Source organism: Carcharodon carcharias, chromosome 12, assembly GCF_017639515.1.
Source record: "Carcharodon carcharias isolate sCarCar2 chromosome 12, sCarCar2.pri, whole genome shotgun sequence".
In the NCBI taxonomy this organism is placed as follows: Eukaryota; Metazoa; Chordata; class Chondrichthyes; order Lamniformes; family Lamnidae; genus Carcharodon; species Carcharodon carcharias.
The window spans coordinates 112,310,650-112,336,629 of record NC_054478.1 but is presented as its reverse complement, the minus strand read 5'-3'; the positions used below and the strand labels follow the sequence as shown (position 1 = coordinate 112,336,629).

At 42.8% G+C, this 25,980-nt stretch overlaps 1 protein-coding gene across 3 annotated transcripts; it reads left to right on the top strand.

Moving 5' to 3' along the window:
* The first annotated feature begins 2,916 nt into the window (after nt 1-2,916).
* Nucleotides 2,917-8,070, top strand: LOC121284955 (gamma-crystallin S-1-like). Of its 3 annotated transcripts, none has more exons than XM_041200941.1 (3): nt 2,917-2,931; nt 6,452-6,698; nt 7,732-8,070. In XM_041200941.1, exons 1-3 carry the CDS (start codon nt 2,917-2,919, stop codon nt 7,998-8,000), a joined length of 531 nt encoding a protein of 176 aa, XP_041056875.1. In that variant the 3' UTR covers nt 8,001-8,070. The 3 variants fall into 3 exon arrangements, with proteins under 3 accessions (XP_041056875.1, XP_041056874.1, XP_041056876.1); XM_041200940.1 differs by lacking the exon at nt 2,917-2,931 and adding an exon at nt 6,358-6,366 and having other exon boundaries at nt 6,452-6,694; nt 7,725-8,070; XM_041200942.1 differs by lacking the exon at nt 2,917-2,931 and adding an exon at nt 6,358-6,366.
* The last annotated feature ends 17,910 nt before the right edge of the window (nt 8,071-25,980 follow it).

Here is a 25,980-nt window from a genome sequence, read left to right as displayed (position 1 = left end):
TCCCTGTCTTACCCTTCCCCATTTGATCTCCTCCCAGCACTCGTCCTGCCTCCGTCTCACTCGTCCCTGCTGGTATTTCCACACCCTCCCCAAACCAAGTCTTTCCTCTGTCCCACCCTTCACTGCTGATCATGCCTGCCGTGCCCAGCCTTGGTGTAGCTTGTTCTACTGGCACTCGATATATAACGGTGCAAGAGGAAGGTGAAAGCAGCAGCTACTGACCTCCAAGATGTGGATGAAGCAAAGCTCACCAGGTGCACAGCACTTACCTTTGGTCGTAAAACAGGACATTCTAATCAGCTGCTGCAGGGGAACTTAGATTGGATGGGAAACATGATTTCAGCAAGTTGGCCTTTTAATAAGCATTCATAACATGCTAATGGATGCAAATGGGGTTCCCAACATCACTCAGTGGGAAAGACGGCCTACCTTTAACCTGCTTTGAAAGTTGGGAAAACAAAATTCCAAAGTAATTTCCCACCATCAGGAAACTGATTTTTTAGTTCATGCCAAATTAAGTGCCCCTGTCTGCCATGGCTACCCACTGCTAGCAGGAGCAAAAGGTTCCGCACATTAGGACAGATGACCAAAAGCTTAGTCCAAAAAATATGCATCTTAAAGAAGGGCATAGAGGTAGAGGGGGGAAATTCCAGAGCTCAAGGCACAGCTCCCGAAGGTGGAATGGATAAAATTGAATGTGATAATTGTAGAGCTGTAGGAGATTGCAGAGACACTTGGTGGTTGTAACTCTTTCGAGTACAAAAACATATCAATCTGTTCCTATTCAGATGAAGTTACATTGTTTCATAGTTTGCCATTGTGAGATTTGAACTCTTGATCTTGGGGTTACAAGCCCAGAACCATAACCACTTGGCTATTTAGGCCAAGCCCTCACTTGGTGGTTGTAACTCTTTCGAGTACAAACCCATTTCCATCTGTTTATACAGATGAAGTTACATTGTTTCATAGTTTGCCATTGTGAGATTTGAACTCTTGCTCTTGGGGGTTACAAACCCAGTAACATAACCACTTGACTATTTAGGCCAAGCCTAGAACACTAAATTACACTGTTTCATAGTTTGCCATTGTGAGATTTGAACTCTTGATACTCTTTTGAGTAAACCTGTTTCTATCTGTTTCAGATGAAGTTACATTGTTTCATAGTTTGCCATTGTGAGATTCGAACTCTTGATCTTAGGGTTATAAACCCAATACCATAACCACTTGGCTACTTAGGCCAAGCCCCACTTGGTGGTTGTACATGAATTGGCTGTTAATAGCATCAGATTGTAGGCATTAATTGGCGATTCACTGGTGCTCATATTCATGACCTGTGATTGCTGATTTACAGGTGCGTGATTTACAACTTGTGTCTCTGTAAATAGAAGCTTGTAAGAGTATAAAGGCCAGTCACCAGCTCTATCCTTCACCACCTGGCCATCTGAGTTGTAACATATGGAAGGACAAAGATATGGAAGAATATAAAAACAAAGGTGAGAATTTTGAAATTGAGGTGTTGCTAAGACCAGAAGTCAATGCAAGTCATTGAGCACAGGGGTGATGGGTGAATGGAACATGTTGTGAGTTAGGAAATGGGAAGCAGGGTTTTAGAGGAGCTAAAGTTTAGAGGAGCTACAAAGGGTGGAACATGGGAGGCCAGCTTGGAGTGCATCAGATCAGTTAAACAGTGTGAAAAATCAGAGAGAGTGGAGAGTTAGAAAGAGGTGATGATCATTATGATAGTCTGCTGCTAAAACATCAAAATGGTTGTATAGATATAAAGCTTAGTCAAAGTGATAATTTTGAGGGAGTTAGGTGAGGAGGTGTTCCTTTCCTTTTCTAACTTTCTCACCCTGTAAGAATTGGTTCTTACTCTATTACAGTGGAAGAAGCTAGCTGTTTGGTGAGGATCTGATAAGTAGTTAAGATCTATTCCAGTCCTAAGGTTTAACTTTGTATATGAACTGGTGGTAAAGTTAATAAAATATATAAAAAGGGAATATAAAAAAGCGAATAATATAATTAAGTAATTAATTAAAACACATTAAGGATGGCAGGACAGGCGATGTATCAAGGCTGCAGCATGTGGGAGCTCCTGGATGCCAGTGTGATCCAGGGAAAACACGTCTGCGGTAAGAGCTTGCAGCTCGAGGAGCTCTGGCTCAGAGTCTTGAGCTGGAGGCTGAGCTGCAGATGTTGTGACACATCAGGGAGGAGGAAAGTTACTGGATGCTTTGTACCAGGAGGCAGTCACACAAACTTAGGATAGGGTCTTCTGATTTGATCAGTGGTCAGGGACAGGAGGGTGTGACTGCAAGTGAGGCAGGTAAGGGGACCCAGAGGGCAGGAATGCAGGAGCCTCAGCCTCTGGAATTGTCCAATAGGTTTGAGGTTTTCTCAGCTTGTTTGGGGGCTGCAGGGTGGATGAGCAAACTGAACATGGAACCATTCAAGCATTGGAAGCCATTCAAGTTGGGGGAGCAAAAAGGGATGCAGTGGCAGTAGGGAACAGTATACTGAGGGAGATTGACACTGTTCTCTGCAGCAAAGAGTGAGAGTCCAAAAGGCTGTGTTGCTGGGGTTTGCAACATCTGCTCAGGGCTGGAGAGGAACATGCAGTGCGAGGGTGGGATCCAGCTGTTGTGGTCCATGTAGGCACCAATGACATAGGTAGAACTAGGAAAGACATTCTCTGTAGAGAGTTTGAGGAGCTAGGCACTAAATTATAAAGCAGAACCTCAAAGGTAATAATCTCTGAACTATTTCCTGGGCCACATGCAGATAGGGTACATAAAGTTAGAGAGATGAATACATGGCTCAAAGATTGGTGTGGGAGAAGTGGTTTCCAGTTCATGGGTCACTGGCAGCAGGACTGGGGAAAGTGGGCGCTGTACCACTGGGATGGTTCACACCTGAATGGCGTTGGGACTGGTGTTCTAGTGAGCCGCATAACTAGAGAAATAGAGAGGATTTTAATCTAAATAGTCGGGGCAAGGCATCAAATTTGGGAAGGTGTAGTAAATCAAAGAATAGAGACAAGGCAAAAGAGAAAGGTATTAATGTGAGAAATGATGAACAGACCATGACAGGAAAGGGCAGTGAGTACAGGGAACACAAATCTAAGAGTACATCAGCAGATAAGGCTGGAAGTTAAAAAAAAATAAAAGGACAGAACTAAAGGCTCTGCATCTGAATGCATGTAGCATTCAAAACAAAACAAATGACGTGAATAGAAATAAATAAGTATGATCTGATAGCCATTACAGAAAAATGGCTTCAGGATGACATAAATTGGGACCTGAATATTGAAGGACACATGGCATTTAGGAAAGACAGGAAGTTAGGAAAAGATGGAGGGATGGCTCTGTTAATTAATGATGGTATTAATACATTAAAGAGGGATGACCTAAGTTCAGGAAACCAGGATGTAGAAACCGTTTGGGCAGAGATGAGAAATTATAAAGAGAAGTCACTTGTGGCAATGGTTTACAGGCCCCCTAACGGTAGCCATTCAATGATGGGGTATAAAGGAAAAAAATAATGGGAGCTTGTCATTAAGGTATGGTGATAATCATGGGGCATTTTAATCAGCATATAGACTGGGGAAATCAGTTGGGCAAAGGTAGCCGAGATGAGGAATTCTTAGAATGTTTTTTGGGATAATTTCTTAGAACAGCACATTCATCTACAGCACCAACCAGACAGCAGGCTATACCAAACCTGGTATTGTGCAGTGAAAAAGGATTAATTAATGACATTATACTGAAGGCACCCCTAGATAGAAGAGATCATAATATGATTGAATTTCACAATCAGTCTGAGGGAGAGAAGAGTGGGTAAGAGACTAGTATTTTAAACTTAAACAAGGGCAATTAAGTGGGCATGAAAGCAGAAGTGAACTGGCAAATGAGTCTAAGGGATATTTCAATAGAAATTCAGTGGCAGACATTTAAAGGAACATTTCAGAATACACAGAATAGATATATTCCAGTGAGAAAGTAAAATTCCAAGTGGAGCATCTGCCATCCGTGGTTAATTAAAAAAAACTAAAAATAGCATCAAACTCAAAGAAAAATCATACAATTGCAAAAAGACGGGTCAGAAGATTGGGCAGAATATAAAAAACAGCAAAGAATGACTAAAATATAGATAAAGTACAATAGAAAGCTAGCTAGAAATGTAAAAACAGATAGTAAGAGTTTCTATAGATATTTAAAAAGAAATGAGTTAACCAAGTGAGTGTTGGTCCTATAGAAAATAAGTCTGGGGAATCAATAAGGAGATGGCAGAATTGAACTGGTATTTTACATTGATCTTCACTATAGAGGATGCAAGTAACATCTCAGAAATAGCTGGAAATCAGGAAATAGAAGGGAATGGAAGGGAGGGAGGAATGCAGGAAAACTACAAACACTAGGGAAGTGGTACTTAGCAAATTGTTGCTAATGTGGGCTGACAGGTCCCCGGGATTTCATCCTTGGGTCTAAAATGAAGTGGTTAGTGAGCTGGCTGATGTGTTGTTTTTAATTTTCCAAAATTCCCTAGATTCTGGGAAGGTTCCATTAGATTGGAAAATATTGAATGTAACTCCTTTATTCAAAAAGGGAGGAAGACAGAAAGCAAGAAACTACAGGTCAGTTAGTTTAACATCTGTCCTAGGGAAAATGTTAGAAGTTGGACATTATAGCAGGGCACTTAGAAAAATTCGGGGTAATCAGGCAGAGTCAACATGGTTTTGTGAGAGGGAAATCATGTTTAACCAATTTATTGGAGTTCTTTGAAGAAGTAACACATGCTGTGGATAAAGGGGAACCAGTGGATGCAATGTGCTTAGATTTCCGGAAGGCATTTGATAAGGTGCCTCAACAAAGGTTCTGGCATAAAATAAAAGCTCATGGTATAGGGGGTAACATATTGGCATGGACAGAAGATTGGATAGCTTATAGGAAACAGAGAGTAAGGCATAAATGGGTCTTTTTCTGGTTGACATGATGTAATGAATGGAGTGCCACAGGGATCAGTGCTGGTGCCTCAACTTTTTACAATTTATATAAATGACTTAATGAAATGTATAGTTACTAAATTTTCTGATGACACAAATATAGATAGGATAGTAATATGTGAAGACGACACAAAGAGGCTACAAAGTGATATAGATAGATTGTGATTGGGCTAAGACCTGGCAAATGGAATGTGAAATTGTCCATTTGGCATATCATCTAAATGGTGAGAGATTGCAGAGCTCTGTGGTGCAGAGGGATCTAACTGTGCTAGTGCATGAATCACAAAAGGCTATTACACAGGTACAGCAGGTAATTAGGAAAGTTAATGGAATGTTATCATTTATTGTGAGGGGGATTGATTACAAAAGTAGAGAGGTTATGCTTCAGTTACACAGGGCATTGGTGAGGTCACATCTGGAGTACCGTGTACAGTATTGTTCTCCTAATTTAAGGAAGAATGTAAGTGCATGGGAAGCAGTACAGAGAAGACATATTAAACCGATGCCTAGATTGAGCAGGAAGGGTTGGACAGGCTAGTCTTGTATCTGCTGTAGTTTAGGAGAGTAAGAGGCAATTTGAGTGAAACATAAGACCCTGAGGGGTCTTGATAGGATCGATGTGGGGAGGATGTTTCCTCTTGTGGGAGAAACTAGAACTAGGGGCCACTGTTTAAAAATAAGAGGTTGCCCATTTAAGGCAGAGATGAGGAGGATTTTTTTCTCTCCGAGGGTTGTGAGTCTTTGGAACTCTTTTCCTCAAAAGGCGGTGGAAGCAGAGTCTTTGAATGTTTTTAAGGCAGAGGTAGATAGATTCTTGATAAGCAAGAGGGTGAAAGGTTATCAAGGGTGGGCAGGAATGTGGAGTTGAGGTTACAATCATGTCGGCCATGATTTTATTGAATGGCAGAGCAGGCTCGAAGAGCTGAGTGGCTTACTCCTGCTCCTAATTCATATGTTCGAATGTTGGTATTCACCCATTTTAGGCACACAAGCAAAATAAATCATAAACAAAACAATGATGCCCAGTTTATGACAGTTCAGCAGAGTTCACAGGTCAAAGTTTTTGTGTATTCTACTTTGAGAATAGTTATGGCCTCTATTGCTTTGTTTCTTTTTTTGCTGCTGGACAATCAAAATGGCATGAAAGCAAAACAAAAAGAACAAATAGTCGACTGCTCTGAATAATGGTATATTCTGTGACACTTTTTAATTCTTGTTCTGTTTTTGCTGATGTGCACTTGAGATTGTTTGAAATAACAAAGGTAATCTCTGCAATGGTCTCACAAACATATAAATACTGAGCTTCCAGAGCAATAATATGTTCAGTCTCTTGCTTTTCCAACTGTGAGCTCAAAATGGGAAAGGTAAGGTTAACTCTCACATTTTTTCAATTTTATTAATAATTAATTGGGAAATACAATTATTTTGATATATTTTATTTCTCCATAGGTCATTTTTTACGAGGACAGGAACTTCCAGGGTCGGTACTATGAGTGCAGTAGTGACAGTGCTGACCTGTCCCCTTACTTCAGCCGCTGTAACTCCATCCGTGTCATGAGTGACTGGTGGGTGGTGTATGAGAGACCCAATTACATGGGATACCAATATGTTCTGAGCAGGGGAGAATATCCTGACTACCAGAGCTGGATGGGATTCAACGACAGCATCAGGTCATGTCGCTGCTACCCATATGTGAGTAATAAATTCTTTGTCTTATAGGCATTATGGACCTCATCAACTGATTTATATTTTTAATGACCTGTTTACCTATTCATTTAATAAATCAAGAATTCCAGTGGTTTGTCATTCCCTCTTTCCTTTGATGGATTTCCTTAATAGTTAATCCAAATTTTAAGTTGAAATGTAAGTTGTAGCTGCAATTGTTGGTATACATTGTAACATTTAGGGCTGCCCTGATTGATCGCTGTAATGCTCATGGAAAATCAGTGGAGCTGTGGGATACGCCAGTGGGAGCAAGGATGGATTTCCACTAATCTTCCACAGATGTTGCGGCAACCAATCAGGACAACCTCTGAGCAAACACCCAGTGAAATGTGTTTAACAAAATGAAGAATAAGTGTGCCTAAGGACTCATAATAAATCAGCCAACTAACATGTTCATAGAAACAGCTGATGCTACTTGTTAAGTGACTCATGAGGAAACATGGCATAGAAGACATTGCCACACTTTCTTCCATTCATCTCCCAGTTGATGCATCCAAGACTGTCCAAAGTAACTCTCCTGGCATGTGCATGGATTTAGGTCACAGATTAGCCATGATCTCACTGAGTGTCAGAACAGACTCAAGGGGCTAAATACTCACCTCCTGTTGCTATGTTCCATCAAATGCAAAATCAGTATCCAGAGACTGGTTTCTCATTCCCATTTCCCAAGAGTCTGGAGTGGAATTTCAATCTAAAACCTTTCAGCTCATAGTTTTTAGCGGTAATACCTTCATTGAATGTTTGATAATATTGATAAAATGGTAAAATTGTTTTTGCTGCATATATGATAACCAAATAGAAAATGCTGGAAATGTACAAAAAGCCTGACAATAACTGGATACTGAAAAGGATGGCTAATGTTCTCGGTGGAGAATTTTCATCAAAATTGCTGATGGTTTACAAGTATGAAAACAAACCCCTTTGCAATTATTTTCCTGAGTGTTGTGTATATATATTTATACCTGTGTCCCAAATGTTTAATTCCTTTCTATTACAGTACCGAGGTGGAAACTACAGAATGAGGATTTACGAGAGACCTGACTTTGGAGGACAGATGATGGAATTCATGGATGACTGTCCATCTGTCTACGATTGTTTCCGTTACCGTGACATTCACTCCTGCCAAGTGATGGACGGTTACTGGATCTTCTATGAATATCCCAACTACAAAGGCCGACAGTACTTCATGAGACCCGGTGAATACAGGAGATACAGTGACTGGGGCGGTTACAACTCAACTGTCGGATCTTTTAGGCGCATGAGGGATTTCTGATTCCTTACTGTAAACTGAATTTTGTCATGCTGAAATATTCTTAAACATAATAAATGTGCTTTCATCAGAACTGATTTCCTTTTTTTGGATTGTGTTTCTTTGGTTCTGCCATTACAGTTATTTTATAATCTGGGGAGGAAAAAATATGCATGGAGAAGTAAATTAAGTGTTGGCCTATTCCACCTTATTGGACACCTTACAGAAGGCAATTGGAGAAAGGAAGCGCTTGTTTATGAGCATCTTACTAGGTTCTTCTTGACTGATCTAGGATTGAGAAGAGGAAGTGAGACACAGCAGCTCCAACAGCTACAGGAGAGAGTGCAAGGAGGATGAGGTGATGTATATATGCCTGATAGGCAGAGGACATCCTTCCTCCTCTGGATCTCCTTGACAAGGACCTCCAGTGTCACCTCTGAGAACCTGTGCACACTCTCCTTTGGTGCCTCAGTCATCCTGTAATGTGCCACCATGTGCTAAGCAGTGCACTATGCATCTTCAATGGAGGTGAGTGCACATATACAAGCCTATGAACATTGTGCTCAATGAGCATTTGAGTGGTAAATCTGTTGGTGTCTTGTTTAGCACCTCAGGCAAGTTGAAATTTTTGCAATAAGCAATTTGGACCAAAATTGTGTGTTAAATCTACATCTTCAAATTAATAGGTCTTATTAGCACAGTATGCATTCAGGCCTGATTTCACCCTTTGCCAAAATAACTCCCCTGGTATCCTCACCAACCTTCTGGTCATATCCTGATACATTGATGGGAAATGTGTGCCTTCTGTTTGGCTCCCACCATCACTTGTAACTCAGTGAAAATTTTCCCTGTGAGATATGACTCTAGTTCTGGGACCACCAGGAATTGTGTCCTCAACCTGCAGATTACCTCACACAATTACACATGACTGCAGTTAAAGCTGTATTGGTATATACTGGGACAGCTTGTAACTCTTTCAAGTACAAACACATTTCCATCTGTTTCTATTCAGATGAAATTACATTATTTCATAATTTGCCATGGTGAGATTTGAACTCTTGATCTTGGGGTTATAAGACCAGTACCATAACCACTTGGCTATTTAGGCCAAGCTCTGGGACAGCTTGTATCCATGAAGTAACCTTATCCAAGATGATTAGATAGTGAACACAACCACCTGAAATTTGTGGTAATGACTCAATAAAATCAATTTGAATGCAGTTGAAGGAGAATCTGGCAGAGGCACCAACCTTAAAAATGCTCTATTTCGACTAGCACCTGGGTTATGCTGCAGGCAAATTAAAGGTTGACCAACTCTCTGGACAACAACAGATTTAGAGGGTCACCAGGCTGATCCTATGATTTTAGAGAAAATCACTTCCAATGACCCTTGACTGTCCACAGGTGTTGAGTGAAACATTTAGAAGAAGTCCCCCACATAACTCGGTGGCAAACACGCAACTGGGAAGTAGCGCCAAGACTCTTTATACATGAGGACTGATTGTGACTCACAGATTGGGAGATTCATACAGTGGACATGTGATGTGGGTTGTGGAAGAGGTTTCCCTTTGTCTTGCCACTCGTTGGTCTGTCAATAGAGCTCATGTTGAATCTGTAAAGTGTGTACGGCAATAGTGCAGTGGAGTGAGGGGAGGGGCAGGAGAGTTTGCCACTGAGTCCTGCTGCAAGGAAGTAGATTCCCTTGGCCTCAGATGCTGTGCGGCTGTCTTGGCATATTGGCCAATTAAAGAGTATCCATGTGCTTGTGGGTATCCTGTTTTGCTATAAGCCATTATTTTCCCATTGTAGAAAGGCCCCTCCTGTCTTTTAACACCATTCAAAATTGGGAGAACATTGCTACAAGTGCCACTGGTTTCTGGTCTGTGGTGCAGAGTTTTCCTTTCAGTAAAATGGCAACCACAGTACTATGTTGATGATATCGATAGTGGTTGAATAGATGCTGGTTACCATACCAGCTGAATAATGAAGAGCCATAAGTACTCAGAGTGTGTCTTACACTTGTACTAGTACACCTGCTCAGGAGTAAGCCCCGTGAATTGGGTATGTGGTTTCACATTCACGTGATAGGATGACCAGTCAGTGTGGCCATGTTGGGAACTATCTGTCGGCATCGTTAGGACTGGGTGAGCTTATGAGTTTGGCTCAAAGCACGGCTACCAATGGCCAAGTGATTAAAATTGGGAAAGCTCAAGAGGCCAGAACTGAAGGAACACAGGTGTCTTGGACAGTTGAAGAGTTAGAGGGATTAAAAAGATAGGGAGAGTTCAGGCTGCATAGGCATTTGAAAACAAACAAGAGTATTTTAAAATTGAGGCAGTGCTTAACCAGGAGTCAAAGTGGGTCAGGAGCAGTGTGGTGATGGATGATGGGACATAGTGCCAGTTGGGACACTGGCAGCAGAGTTCTGGATGGCCTCCAATTTATGGAGGATGGAACATGGCAGGTGGCGATGAGTGTATTACAATAGGCTAGAGGAAACAAAGGCATGGAAGAGGCTTTCAGCAGTCAATAAGCTAAAGCAGGGCAGATTTAAGCTATATTATTTTTATGTTTTTGGTTATCAGGTTCGCTTCGTCCGGCAAACGCTAGCTGCGCCCTTGATATTAACACATCAGTTGGTACTTGAAACAATATAGGCAGAGAGACCGATTAATTAGACAAACACTGGTACTTTATTGGAACTAAGAACAGAGCACTAACACAATGTGTGCTTCTTTAATCACCCCCAGCTCTAGACTCACAGTTACCCAAGTAGCCTGTGCTGTATAGCAATTGGTCGATACAGCCACAAGGTCAGTTAACTACATTCTCTTAAAGGTACATAACGCTGCACTTTACTACAGCCCTCCCCCTTTACCTGAAAGTACAATTGACAAGTATCACAACATCCCAATTATATATATGAATAACTATTTGCAGGTCAAGTCTCTCAGGAGGCTTCCTCAGATGTGTCAAGTGTCGTTGCTCAGCGGCCTCAGCTGGTTATTCTGAGATCCCCTTCTCAGGGGTCAACTGTCCACCAGGCTCTTTGGTGGAAGTGGACACGTTTGTGGCTTCGACCCTCTCGGGTCCAACAGGCCCCACGGATTCTTCCAAATCATGTGACATTTCTTCCGCGTGCGGTGCAGACTCAAATGCAAATGATGGCAGCATTCCTTCTATCGGGACTGTCTCTCTTCCCCGGAGATGTTCCATGTGTCATCTAATTATTCGGCTGTTTACCGACACATTATAGTGTCACGGCACTCACTTTGCCTGATAGCCAATTGGGCCCATCTCCAAAGCTCTTAGCGAGAACTGTGTCTCCCACCTTAAATTTCTATCATGATTATGATCATCATGTCTAGCCTTCTGGGCCTCTTGGCTTCTCTCCACCCTCCCCCCTAAATTCGGCCTCACAAGAGTTAGACGGGAGCGGAGACATCTCTGTGGGGGTAATACTACTGGTCGTGTGTGGCGTTGTCTGGTATACGAACAGCTACTGTGACAATCTGGTGCTGATGGAACCCCGTCCAGCTTTTTCATCCTGGACTTAAAAGTTTGGACCACCTGCTGAGCCAAACCATTAGAAACGGGGTGGTAAGGCAAGGTTTTCACATGAGTTATTCGATTGAGTGTTGTAAACCTGTGGAACTCCCCGCTGGTAAATGCAGTCCCATTGTCTGACAAGAGCACCTCTGGTAACACATAGAACACAGAGAAACTAGGAGCAGGAGGAGGCCATTCGGCCCTTTGAACCTGCTCCACCATTCAATATGATCACGACTGATCCTCTATCTCAACGCCATATTCCCGCTTTCTCTCCATACCCTTGATGTCCCTAATATCCAAAAAATTATCAATTTCTTTCTTGAATATACTCAGTGAACTGGCCTCCACAGCCTTCTGTGGTAGAGAATTCCATAGATTGGCCACCCTCTGAGTGAAGAAATTTTTCCTCATCTCGGTCCTAAATGCCCTGCCCCATGATCAGCCGTGATCATATTGAATGGTGGAGCAGGTTCAAAGGGCCGAATGGCCTCCTCCTGCTCCTAGTTTCTCTGTGTTCTATGTGTTACCAGAGGTGCTCTTGTCAGACAATGGGACTGCATTTACTAGCGGGGAGTTCCACAGGTTTACAACACTCAATCGAATAACTCATGTGAAAACCTTGCCTTACCACCCCGCTTCTAATGGTTTGGCTCAGCCTGTGACTGAGACTGTGGCCCCTGGTTTTAGACTCCCCAGCCTCCCTGCATCTAGTTTGTCTAGCCCTGTTAGAATTTTATACATTTCAATCAGATTGCCTCTCATTCTTCTAAACTCTATTGAATACAGGCCCAGTCAAACCAATCTCTCCTCATACGACAGTCCTGCTATTCCTGATATGAGCCTAGTGAACCTTCGCTGCACTCCAGCTATGGCAAGTATATCCTTTCTTAGGTAGGGAGACCAAAACCGTGCATAATACACCAGGTGTGGTCTCACCAAGGCCCTGTATAACTGCAGTAAGACATCCCTACTTCAGAACTCAAACCCTCTTGCAATGAAGGCCAACATGCCATTTGCCTTCATAATTGCTTGCTGCACCTGCCTATTTACTTTCTTTGACTGGTGTACAAGGACACCCAGATCCCTTTGTACATCCACATTTCCCGATATATCGCCATTTAAATAATACTCTGCCTTTCTGTTTTTCACACCAAAGCTTCACATTTATCCACATTATACTGCATCTGCCATGTGTTTACCCACACACACAACTTGTCTAAATTGCCCTGAAGTCTCCTTTCATCCTTCTCAAAATTCACAACCTCGCCCAGTTTTGTGTCATCAATGGAAATATTGCATTTGGTTCCCTCATCCAAGTCATTTATATATATATATATATATATATAAAAATATATATATATATATCGTGAATAGCTGGGGCCCAAGCAGATCCCTGTGGCACACAACTAGTCACCGCCTACCACCCAGAAAAAGACCCATTTATTCCCACTCTCTGTTTCCGGTCTGTCAACCAATTCTCAATCCATGCCAGTATATTACCACCAGTCCCATGTGCGTTCATTTTGCCTACTAGCCTCTTATGTGGGACCTTATCAAAAGCCTTCTTGAAATCCAAATACACCACAAACGCTGGTTCTCCCTTATCTATTCTACTTAGTTACATCCTTAAAACACTTCAGTTGATTAGTTAAGCATGATTTCCCTTTCTGACCCATGCTGACTTTGTCTAATTCCATTAATGCTTTCCAAGTGTTCTGTTACCAAGTCTTTTATAATAGACTCTAGTATTTTCCCTACTACTGATGTTAGGCTAACCGGTCCGTAATTCTCTGTTTTTTCTCTCCCTCCTTTTTAAATAGTGGGATTACATTTGCTACCTTCCAATCTGTAGGAACTGCTCCAGAGTCTATAGAATTTTGGAAGATGACCACCAATGCATCCAATATTTCCAAGGCCACTTCCTTTAGTACTCTGGGATGTAGATTATCAGACCTTGGGGATTTTTCAGTGTTTAACCCCATTAATTTCTCTAGCATCATTTTTTCACTAATACTGATTTTCTTCAATTCCTTTATCTCACTAGACCCTTCTTTCCCTAACATTTCTGGGAAATTATTTGTGTCCTCTTTTGTGAAGACAGAGTCAAAATATGTGTTCAATTCTTCTGCTATTTCTTTGTTCCCCATTATAACTTGCCCCACATCTGACTGTAAGGTACCTACCTTTGTCTTCACTAACCTTTTTCTTTTCACATATTTATAGAAGCTTTTACTGTCAGTTTTTATGTTCCTTGCAAGTTTACTCTCATCGCACACCTGTGCACTGCAAAATTTTATAGCAAACCATCTATGCTGGCAGCAGACCTGGGTGACTAGACTTCATAGATGTCCATCCACTTGGAGTGGGCATCTATTAGTAAAAGGAACATCGTGCCCAAGGAGGGACTCACATAGTGGAGGTGCACCCATGGCCGCCCCAGCCATTCCCAGCGGTGCAATGGAGCTAAGGGGTGTAGCTCTTGTACATGATGGTATTGAAGACAACTTTTGACAAGGGTTTTGATGTCCACGTCCATCCACAAGTAGCTGCACATTAGCATCTTCATCCTACTAATGCAAGGGTGAGCGCTATGTAATTTGGCCAGTAATAGCCTTCACCCTCTCTGGGGCACGGAGCAGAGCAGTATGTCGTCCTGGCAGGTGAGTTCATATCTGCGATTGAAATAGGACTTCATGTCATCAGACTTTGGCTCGCCTGACCATCCATTCAAGACCTGCTCCCGGACATGAGATAAAAGTAGATTTCAGCTTGTTCACTCACGGATTTGTTTGGCCTGGACAGGGGAGGAATCCAAAAAAATTAGTACTAAGACAAGCTCCTGGGGAATTGGAACCTTCATATTGTTATTTGGCAGGGCGAGATGGCTCAGTGCACCAGCATTTGCGATCTGGCTTTCTGATCAGTGAATAAAAGTGTATTCGTAAGCAGCCAATATCAATACCCGCCGCTGGATGTGAGCAGATGCAATGGGGGGTATCGCCTTATCCTCTCCAAATAATCCCAGCAGAGGCTTGTGGTTGGTTGTAATATGAAAATGGCGACTGTGGAGGTATTGATGGAATTTCTGAACACAAACACAACAGACAAGCCCTTTCTCTCAATTTAAGAATGCTGTCACTCTGCAGCACTGAATGTGCGAGATGTACAACAGTGGGTTGTTCAAAGACATCCGATGTGAAAGCACAGCTCCTACTCCATAAAGAGATATGTCGCAAGTTAAAATCAATTCTTTCTTTGGGCCAAAGTGGATCATTAGGGCCGATGATCTTAACGATTGTTTTACCTTCAGAAACGCATCCTGGTGTGGAGCTTGCCAAATCCATTTATGGTTTTTCATAAGCAATGCAAATAATAGAGCCAGTACAATTGATAGCTTTGGGAAAAATTGCCCATAGTAGTTTATCATGTCTAAGAAGGCCTTTAGTTCTTTAGTGTTTCTCAGTGCAGGTGCCTCGTGAATATCCTTGACCTTTTCTTCCACAGGATGCAGACCCTGCGCATTGACCTTATGGCCGAAGTAAACAACTTCCTTGGTTTGGAAAAAACATTTTTCTCACTTCAAGTGCACCCCCACTTGTGAGAAGCATTTCAGCAGCTCCTCCAAATTAACTAAATGTTCTTCATCGGTTTGTCCAGTGGCTAAGACATCATCCAGATAAACAACGATATGGGGCAGTCCCTGAAGCAGATTTTCCATGGTATGCTAGAAAATAACACACACTGATGAGACCCCAAAGGGTAGTCGAGTATATTGATACAATCCTCGATGTGTATTGATGGTCACAAATTCCCTAGAGCTGCCTTCCAAGTTTACCTGATGGTAGGTGTGGCTCATGTTGAGTTTTGAATATGTGATATTGAATATGTAACTTATAGTCACCGTAAGCGAACACTTTGGTCTGGTTTTAGTACGGTTACTATGGGTACCGCCCACTCGGAAAATTGCACCAGTTGTAAGAAACCCAACTTTTCCAGCCTGATTATCTCGGTCTCAACCTTGTCTCAAAGAGCATAAGGGACTTGTCTGGCTCTGATAAATCTGGGGGTTATGTTAGGGGTCTATGTGGATTTTGGCTTGTAGCCCACGAATCCTTCCTAGCTCGTCACTGAAAATGGAAGCATACTTTTGTAACAATTCATGTAAGTTTCTCATCCTAAGTTGAAAAATCTCAGCCCATTTCAATTTAATTTTTTTGAGCTAGTTGTGACCAATTAAACTGCGGCCTGCCCCAGCTACTACTAAAAGGGGTAAATATACAGACTGATCCCCATACTGCACCAGGACTTGACATATCCCTTTCACTCTTATTTCTTCGCCCATATATATTTTTAATTTAGTGTCCAATTCTTCCAAACTTAAAGGATGGACTCCTTTATTCAAGTGTCTGAATGTATGCTCTCCTATGACAGACATTGATGCCCTGGTATCGACCACCATCTTGATGGGTTGTGCATTGACTCTAATGACTACCTGGATTGGCTTAGTTCTACCCACTTTTAGGTTGTATAATGAGTAGATGTCAGATTCTGCTTCCTCTGATATCTACCTTCATTTTTCAAGTGCTGTCCCAGCCTATCTTGACAGTGCCGCATTATATGACCATTGCGGTGGCAGAAAAAGCATTTCATATTTTTGAACTGTTGATCGCCTGCAGGCTGCCTGGATATATTTCTCTCATTAAGGTGGGTTTTCACTGTAGTACTGTTGTTCTTTGATGGTCTGTACATAATGGGCATTACCCGCCTTTCTGCGGAACCCGACGTTTTCACACCTTTTGTTACCGGTCCTTCCCGTCCTACAAGATGAACAGAGCCATTTTGTGTATCTTTATTGCCTCCGAGTCTCTAACAGTGCTCTCCATGGCTGTTGTCAATTCTACTGTCTTACTGAGGTCTAGGTTAGTTTTAGATAGTAATCGCTTTTGAATTGCATCGACCTGATTGTGCATATCCATCGGTCTCTCAACATGTCATTAATTGAAGTTCCGAATTCAAAGTATTCCCTTGATCCCTTTAAAGCAGCTATGCAGCCAGCGATTGTGTCGCCTGGAACCCTATTCCTTGAATTGAATTTAAAATGCTGCAGTGACTGAGGGCTTTGGCTTCAGGTGGTTTCTTTACAATGTTTACTAACTTGTCGAAGGTCTTTGTATCGGGGGTGTTAGGTGATGTGAGGCTGTGGATCAGCCCATATGTTTTGCTTCCGCATGAGGACAAAAGAATTGCCCTCTTCTTGTCCTCCCCCATGATGTCACTAGCGGTAAAGAAGAGCGCTAGGCGCTCAACGTAATGAGACCAGTCATTGGAAACAGGGTCGAATGTTTCAAGATGCCCAAACCGTGGCATACTCGGTGTCTAAGGAGACTGTGCTTTCAAACAACTTTCAAGGTAGTGGCAAAATAACATAGCTGGCTTACCGCGGCTTTCTTGATTGCTGTCAATTGATCCAGTTTATCCTCGTTGCCAGTTTTATGTTTTTGGTTATTAGGTTCGCTTTGTCCTGCGAAAGCTAGCTGCGCCTTTGATATTAACACATTAGTTGGGGCTTGAAACAATATAGGCAGAGAGACTGGTTAACTGAACAAACACTGGTGGTTTATTGGAACTAAAAACTAAGCACTAACACCATGGCTAGAACATTGCCGTTGGTGTGTGGAGGCGGGCCTGACATGCTGATACTTAAAATGACGTGAGATGACATCGGGCGTGCGTCCCGACATCATCACGCATCATTTCGATATTGCATTCAGCGGGTGCGCGCCAGAGACGGCTGTGGACCTGCTGAACTGTCAAAGGCCCATTAAGGCCATTAAGAAATTAATTAACATCATTAACACTGCTGCCCATCCAATCTTAAGGTTGGCAGGCAGGCAAAGAGCCCAAGTGGCCTTTGTGTTTTCCAGGAAACCTCATCAATGGGCGGGATGAGGTTTCCTGAAGGTTTCATAAAATCAATAAATAAGTTTGGTGAAATCGACAAACATGTCCCAGCTCATGTTGCTTGAGGGGCCATGTTTAAATAACTTTTTATCTGAATTTTTAAAAACTTCTACCATCCACTCAATCTCCCTGATGCAGCTCTGTGCCTCAGGGAGATTTCTGTGCTCTTTTGTGATGCGCACAAAAGAGCGCAGACCCCAACTCTCCCTCCTCCCCCTGCCCGCACAGGTAGCGCTGAAAGCTACAGAATGCATATTGTGCTGGGCAGGTCTGCTCCCGCCCAGCCTGCCCAACATAGGTAATATTCAGCCCCATGTGTGCTTCTTCAATCACCTCCAGCTCTAGACTTACAGTTACCCAGGAAGCCTGCGCTGTGCAGTGATTGGTCAACACAGTCACATGGTCAACTAATTACATTCTCTTAAAGGTACATAGCACTCCATTTTACCACAATTATGGAGTTGGAATTGACAGGTTTAGTGATAGTGTGGGGATGTGATCAGAAACTCACTTCAGGGCCAAATAGAATTCCAAAACCGCAAACAGTCTGGTTTAACCTCAGACATTTGCCAGGAAGAGGGATGGATGGTGGCAGTGAACGAATGCAGTTCATGGCTAGGAACAAAGACAATGGGCAGAATTGTCCCAGATTTGCGCTAAGTGCGGTAGCAGGCGGGTAAAAAGATGCTGGTGCAATAGTTAGCCTCCAACAGTGTTTACGTGAGAGGGGTGCGAGGCAGCTCGATCTCACTCCAGCTACCCCTGCTCCTCAAGGAGTCAGCCTGGGGCCCATTATAATCCCCTCTTCCTGTGACCTCAGTAGCTGCAGCTCCACAGGCTGAGGAGGGTGCCACTGCCACACAGCAGGCTGGGACCCTCCAGGTCTCGGCCCTCCAGAGGATGCCTGCCAAGTTCATCACATACAGGACATTGCAGTTCGCAGGCTGCCTCCACCTCCACTGTGGATGTCTGGGGAGCACCAAGGCATAGCGGCAGGGTTAAGAAAGTTAAGAAGAATTAATTGTACAGCCTGAGCATGGGTGTTAATCACTTGTACATACTGTTCACTATTGTCAATAAACTCTCAAGAATTATCCCTGCCTGCAGCTCCTTGTTCTGATGAACAGTGTTCTTGTCACTCAGATTTGAAACCTTTCTGCACAGGATAAAGACAGGTGTCTCAGTCCAGTGCCTCTTCCTTGTGCTTTGTATCGCCTTCAGGCTAAAATGATGGTCTGGCCTCACACTCATTGGACACATTACTGATGCCTGCACCTCGATGATGCTTGTCATTGCTGCCAGAATATAATGAGCAGATACCGCAGAGTTCCGTCATTCTCTCGTTGTAGTTCGCCACATTTGCGACGGAGATCTGAGTCCCACATGAGTGCAGTCAATTGCACCTTGCACCTGTGGGAAACCTGAGATATGTGTAAATCCAATGGCCCTTGCATCCTGGTTGTCCTGGTCCTGGGCGGAAATGCATAAAGTTGTGTGCCATGGAGAAGATGATGTCCGTGACCTCATGGATGCATTTGTGGGTGGTGGATTGTGAAACCCCATAGAGGTCAACTGTGGAGCTCTGAAAGGAACCACTGGCATAGAAATTGAGCACTGAGGTCACTTTCATAGCCACTGGCAGCCGATGTCCTCGAAGTCCCATGGAACCAAATCCTGCAGAAGCAGGCAGATGTGACCAACCAGTTCCCTTGACATGCGTAGTCTTCGGCGACACTGGTTCTTGGTCATCTGCAGCAAGAAAGGTGGCTTCTATAGGCCCTGGGTGTCGCTAGGCACTGACAAGTGATGGCTCGCTATGGCTCTTTGGCAGGGTGAGTGGGAGCCCCAGCAGCCCCTTCTTCATGGGGTTGCTGCTCCTGCCTCTGCGCAGCCAGGCACCTCCGTCATTTTCTCCTCTGTCATCTTCACTCCCTGTAGGCCATCAGGCACACAGATAGTTCACCAGGCTCCATGATCCTGATGTGGTCCCCCCTGCAGGATGAAAGAGAGAGAGATGCGTGGTTAGCATGGGTGTACTAAGAACCTGTCCTGGTTAAGTGTGAAGGGTCCTTAATGCTTCCTGAGAGTGCTGGCCTCCACTTGGATGTCCAGCGATTAGTGTGCTGCACTGCTGCCTGAAACCCCACCCACCTCCACCCCACTCCATCCGACCGATTGGTGGCACCTTTGCCCATTGGACTGCATGCTGTGCTCTCAGCTCAGGTGCAGGCATTCTCCTAACCCACACTGCAAGGCTGCATTGTTAGCTTGAACCATGGAAGAGGCTGGTACAAACCTGAATGATGACATTGCAAGGGGCTGTGAACACTTCCACCAGCGACTGCTTCATGGCCAGCTTTAGCGAGGAGATTGTACAACATATGCAGTTGTCCAACTGTTCTGCAGTCCACTAATACACTCATGAGTTTCCAGTCTTTGCCGGGGGTGGTGAAAAGCTTTGAAGCACTTGGTGGCACTTTGATGCCTCTGCGTTGCTTGAGTGAGCAGATAGGCTACAGGTCCGACTCTAATCATATCAATGTGACTGCGCCTGAACTGTCTCAGCAGCAGAGGAATGGTCACTTTATACAAAGTTTCCCTAATGCATGGCCGCTTCCCTCGTCCACCCTTCCCACCATACTGAATGATTGTGCGCTATATTCAATGCAAGGCTGGCCTTGCGCCCCTACTGCCACAAGTCACCTCAATGGCAGAGCTGCCCTTGCAGTCCCCCGGCCCCCCCAACCCCCATCAAGCTTGAAGTCCAACAGGCAACCCTGGCGAGCGCTACACAACATTGCTGTGTACTCACCTCTGGGTTCCCCTCAAAGTGCAGCCTTTCAACTGCAAGCCTTTTATTTGCTGTTGTGAAACACGTTGGTGTGCTTTCCCGCCATTGTGGATGGATGATCCAGCGTCGGGGGAATGGTTCCAGTGGCCTGGCATAATAATAATATGTTGGTATATTACAATGAGGTTTCCGACGTTCGATGGTGGGGAACGCAGCTCGCTATCGGTGGGCTGAGTGGACGATCGTGAACTGGTTTCATGCCGTTGTGAAACAGATCACACCATATCGTCCACTCATGCCACCGAACACGCTGACGTCGGCGGGCATGGAAAATCTTGGCCAATAGTTTTGGTCTTTCCAATATTTAGTCAGGGGAACGCTCTGCTCATCCAGTTTAGATGCTGGGCAAGCAGTTTGACAATCCAGAGACAGTGAGGTTTTGAGAGAGGTGGGAGTGAGATAGAACTGGGCATCATCAGCATATAAATACAAAGTGACTCTGTGTCACCAAGGGGTGGGATGTAAACGAGAAAAAGGACGGGGCCATGGATAGATCCTTGGGGAGGATCAGTGCAGGAGTGGGAAGAGCAATTCTCTGGCTGGACAGCAGCAAATTGAACCAGGCAAGTAATGGCCTACAGAGTTATACAACATGGAGAGGTACTGGAGGACAATGGTGTGGTCAACCATGTCAGGTTGCACACAGATCCAGGAGGATGAGGAAAGATAGTTTACATTTAACACAGACACCTAAGATATCATTTGTGACTTAGAAAAGAGTCATTTCTGTGCTCTGGCAGAGTAACAAGCTAGAGGGGATTCAAACATTGAAGTTCCATGAAGGATGGCCAAGGATTTGAAAGGCAACATCATGTACAAATACTTTGTAGAGGAAAGGGGGTTTGGAGAAGGAGCAGTAGTTTACAAGGACAGAGGGGGCTACGGGTTTTATTGTGCAGAGGAGTGATGACGGCAGATTTGAAGGAAAGGAGGTCGATACACAAGAAGAGAGAACTATTAACAATATCAGCTAACATGGTAGGACAGACAGGGAAGTTTAGTTTGGTGGGCAAAGGGTCAAGTTAGCAGGTTGGTCTCATGGACAAATTGAACTTGGCGAAGGCATAAAGGGAGATAGGAGAGAAACTAGAGAAAGATGAGAGTTCAGGGATAGGGTGAGGGAATCCTCAGAAACATTTTGTTCCAGTGGGCTAAAGAAGGGAGGGAAGCAGCAGAAGCAGCTAGACAGGGAGTTCACCAAAAGAATGAGATTGATTGTAAAAACACATTTAGAAACATATCAAATGACAATATCAAGCAACTTTTCAGGAAAGCAACCTTGTAAAATATCTATTCTTGCTATTAGTCCATTCAACTGTTTCCTATTTAAACACATAAAGTGCATTATGATGCCTGAGGTTATGAAAAGCATGATATAAATGCAAATCCTTCTTTCTTTAGTCCCAAGTGCCAACAAGTAATAATGAATGGTTAAGTGAATGTTTATAAATAATAGTGATTTATCAGATATTTTCAGATCAAATGGACATAGCTGATATTCTCTGATTCAATTTCCAGCATATAAATTGCAGTTCAGAAATAAATAGCAATCAGATGTGGATTTTTTTGTGATTGCTGTGAAATTTATCAATGTTATAGGACGGATCTTGTTCTGATCTCTATATATCTCAAACATTCATGAGCCAATACAACCAAAAGTCAAATGCAGGAGCATTATCTCATTCTTCTGACGTGCTATAACCCCACTCTCTGAGCTCCACACACAACTGCAACAAAGCTGACATTATTTTTGCAACAGCCAACTTTTTAGATTCTAGATCAGTTCAGATGATAGCAGATTGCTTCAGTACTTTGAATTGGATTCAAACACATGCCCTGGAACTCAAGTGACTAAGATGTAAACAATTTCAAGTTTCCATTCCAGCTGATTAACTCTCAGTGCCTTTAAAGTGATGCTACAGGTAATCGGTTCGACTTCTGTACATATCTGTAGCAAATGGAATTCTTCATTATTAAATCAAAAGATCTACATTCCATCAGTACACAAACATATGAAATAACATTCCTCTACCACCTATAGAATCTTTCATCACAGATGTTTGTGCATTGGATTGCAGAATGAGCTTAGAGTCCAAATACCTCTGGTACATGGAAATGAAGTATATTTGTCATAAAACTATTAATGCATATAATATTTTGGAAAATATTTTTCTTTTAAAATAGAGTTTAGTCTGCAGGTGTGTCTTAATTAGATTAAAGTCATCTAAGCCTGGGTGCTTTGAAATGCACTAGTTTGAGATGTAAACAGAGCGATTTGCATTTTTTGAATAGAGCATTCAAGAAGTGGAGTGAAAACTTGACATCTTTCCAACAGACACCAAGCAATATGTTTATATTACTAATAAAATTGGTACTATGAAATGGGTTTCATTGTTAAAAGATGAAGTTCAAAGAGGCTGGTGAGACAATGAGAATTTGAATTCAATCAGTGGTGGTAGATATAACTTCAGCAGTTTTCGGGTGTGCAGATCAGAGGCAATGTAGGATCAAAAGGCAAATGCAAGCTTCCAACTGGCTCCATAGTGAAAAGAGCCTCATTTTAAATTTGTAAGGTGAAAATGCTTTGCCTGGTGTTTGGTTTAGTCTATGGGTTGCTGTTGCCTTAATGGAGATTAGTTTGGGAATTTGTTAAAAGTTATGATCGTAGTAATTTGTAGTCATGTGTATGTATATTTTAACCTATGTAAACTAATAAAATGCTTCATTTAGTTTAATGTAAAACCTTGAGAATGGGGGTCTGATTCCTGAATTTGGAGTCGCATCTCAAACATAACACATAAAATTATAAGTTATAACAGTTGTTTAAAGTTTCCCCCTGGGATTTTTAAATAACTGTTTTACCAACTGCATCGGTCATAACACATTGCATTTTATATTCTTGTGAATCACCTTTGTAGCGAGTTTACGTGTATTGTAATCATATCTCTTACATCGCTACTTGAATCGATGACCTGGAATCCATCCGGGTTATCAACCTACGAGATCCATATAATTTTAATTTTTTTGGACTTTAAAATATCACCTACTCTATCCTCTCACTTTCTAACCTTTTTGCGTGTGTGTGTGTGTGTGTGTGTGTGTGTGTATGTGAACCAGAGTGCATGGGGAGGATTGTTCCCTCTTTGGGCAGGCTTGGCAGGAGAGTCTGTGGGCGGTTGGGAAGCTGACTGCCACCCGTGATCAGGGCCAGACTGCAATTTCATGATGGTGAGCCAATTAAGGCCCACCCAGTGTGAAACACGTGCTTCAGTGCTCAGTACTGCCTGTGTGTGGGGCGGGGGGGGTGGTTGGAGGAGTGCAAGCACGGGCTTTGTGCATGTGCACGGGTGCACGCTGGAAAATCTCCCTGAGGCACAGAGCTGCCTCAGGGAGATGAAGATTTTAAAACATTAAAACTAAAGATTTTGAAAATGTTATAAAACATGTCCCCTCATGTGACTCTCTCAGATGAACATGGACATGTTATAAATGAAATGTTAACATTTTTATTTTATTTTTATTTGCTGTTGGAAACCTCATCCTGTCCGTGGATGAGGTTTCCTAAAAAACGCAAAGGCCAATTGGCCTTTTCGCCTGCCTGCCAACCATAAGGTTGGGCGAGCAGCAAAAAATTTATTTCAATTACCATTTCAATGGCCTTAGTAGGCCTTTTAATTGTCACCGGGTGCACTACCAACTCTGGTGCATGCCCGCTGACTGAAATATCATGCGAGTCCACAATGATGTCGGGACGTTCGCCCGATGTCATCGTGCAACATTTTACATTTGGTCAGGTCAGGTGCGTGCCTGCCTTACGATCTAAAACGTCTCCTCCATGTGCGCATGAAGGTTTGAATGTTTTTATTATTTTACTTAGATAGGGTTAAGTAAAATAAATAATGGCCTCTTTCCTTTTTCAAAACTAAAGGAGACCTATCTGTGTGTGTTTTTTACAGTCACAGCATGTTAATAGTTAAAAACTCACTGAATTGGCAAGTACATCCTTTAAAAAAAACCTGTTGTGGTCAAACAAGGAGTAGGAAAAAAAGGGAGCCATTCTATCTCTCCTCACCTGATCGTAATACCTACCCTTTACAACTCTATGCTGTCTCTCTCTGGCAGGTTGAAGATTTCAAGGTTTCAGTCATCTTATCCTTAATTATAGACTCTAGCAATAATCTACCTATGACTCTTCTAGAGTCACTGCTCCATAATTCCCTGGTTTCAATCTGTTGGTTTTCTTGAATAGTTCAGCAACATGTTCAACTTTCCATTCTAAAAGAGTAGGCCCCAAAACAAGAGAACTTTGAAAGGTAATAGTGAGGTAATAATGAGGAATAGTGAGGTCCAAGTGCTGGTAAATGGGATGAGGTAGGTAGGTCAGGTGTTTCTCATGTGTCAGTGCAGACTCAATGGGTCGAAGGGCTTCTTCTGCACTGTGAGATTCTGTGATTCTGTGACATTTGTTTATATTCATTCATGTAATGTGGGTGTCACCGGCAAGGACAGCATTTATTGTCTGTCCCTAATTGGCATGTCCTTACCTACTTGTTTCAAATCCGGACCATAATGATTTGTCACTCATTAGTGCCATTATTTTCATTACTGTTATGTTACTTAATTTAATCTGGATGAGGGCCCAATCCTGATTCAATAGTATTTTGTTGGTATGTCTACATTTTGACCTCCTCCTCTACTGTAAATATTGACGCAAATATTCAGCATGTCAACCATTTCCTTATTGTCATTGAAATATCACCATTATCAATTTTTAAGAGGATCACATTGTTCCTGACCACCATCTTGTTCAAAAAGAATTGTAAATCATTTTTATTTTGATCTTGATATCCCTTGCGATTTTCTTTGCATACTTTTTTGCAGCTTTTCCTAATTGTTTTGTCGCGCATTGCTTTCTTAGTATCTTTCCCAATTGCCAGGATCTTTGCTTTGATTTGATTTTTATATACAATTTATCTTTTGATTTTGTCTCCTATCTCTGTAGTTGCCCATAACTTTCTTTTACTGACACAGACATGAAAAGGAAAAAAAAAATACAAATTGGATAGGTCTTTCAAAGAACAGAACAAGCACAATGGGATGAATAACTGAGTTGCTGTAAATCTTATTTATCTCAGAACAATACAGAGATGACTTTAGTTCTAATTCATTATTTACAATACTTTAAAACATCTCAGAACTTACAGGACTTCACTTGCACAGGTCAACTTGTGCCCCACACACGCCCTAGGATACCCCCATTCCCCAGTGCAGCCCTCGCCCTGCAGCCTCTTCCTTGCCTGAGGCTGCTTTTCCCCCTTCCCCAAGCAAGCACTAGCCCTGCAGCCATTAAAAAGTCATCCCTGCTTTACGGCTGATCTGGTCGGTAAAGTCCTGCCCGTGAGTCCCCCTAAAAGTGATGTGGTGCTGCCTGCGAAGCCTGGTGCTGATAATTATGAGTGCTGCCCGAAGCCAGAGAGGCAAACACAGCTCAAAGTCCTGAGTGAAGTGCAGCTCACCAGGTACACGTCTTTTAAGTACAGGTGTCAATCACGCTGATGTGCTCGGATGATCCAGTTTGGGGGAATGATTTTGACAAACTGGGCTTATAATGTCATACAGATGTGTTACAATGAAGTTCCC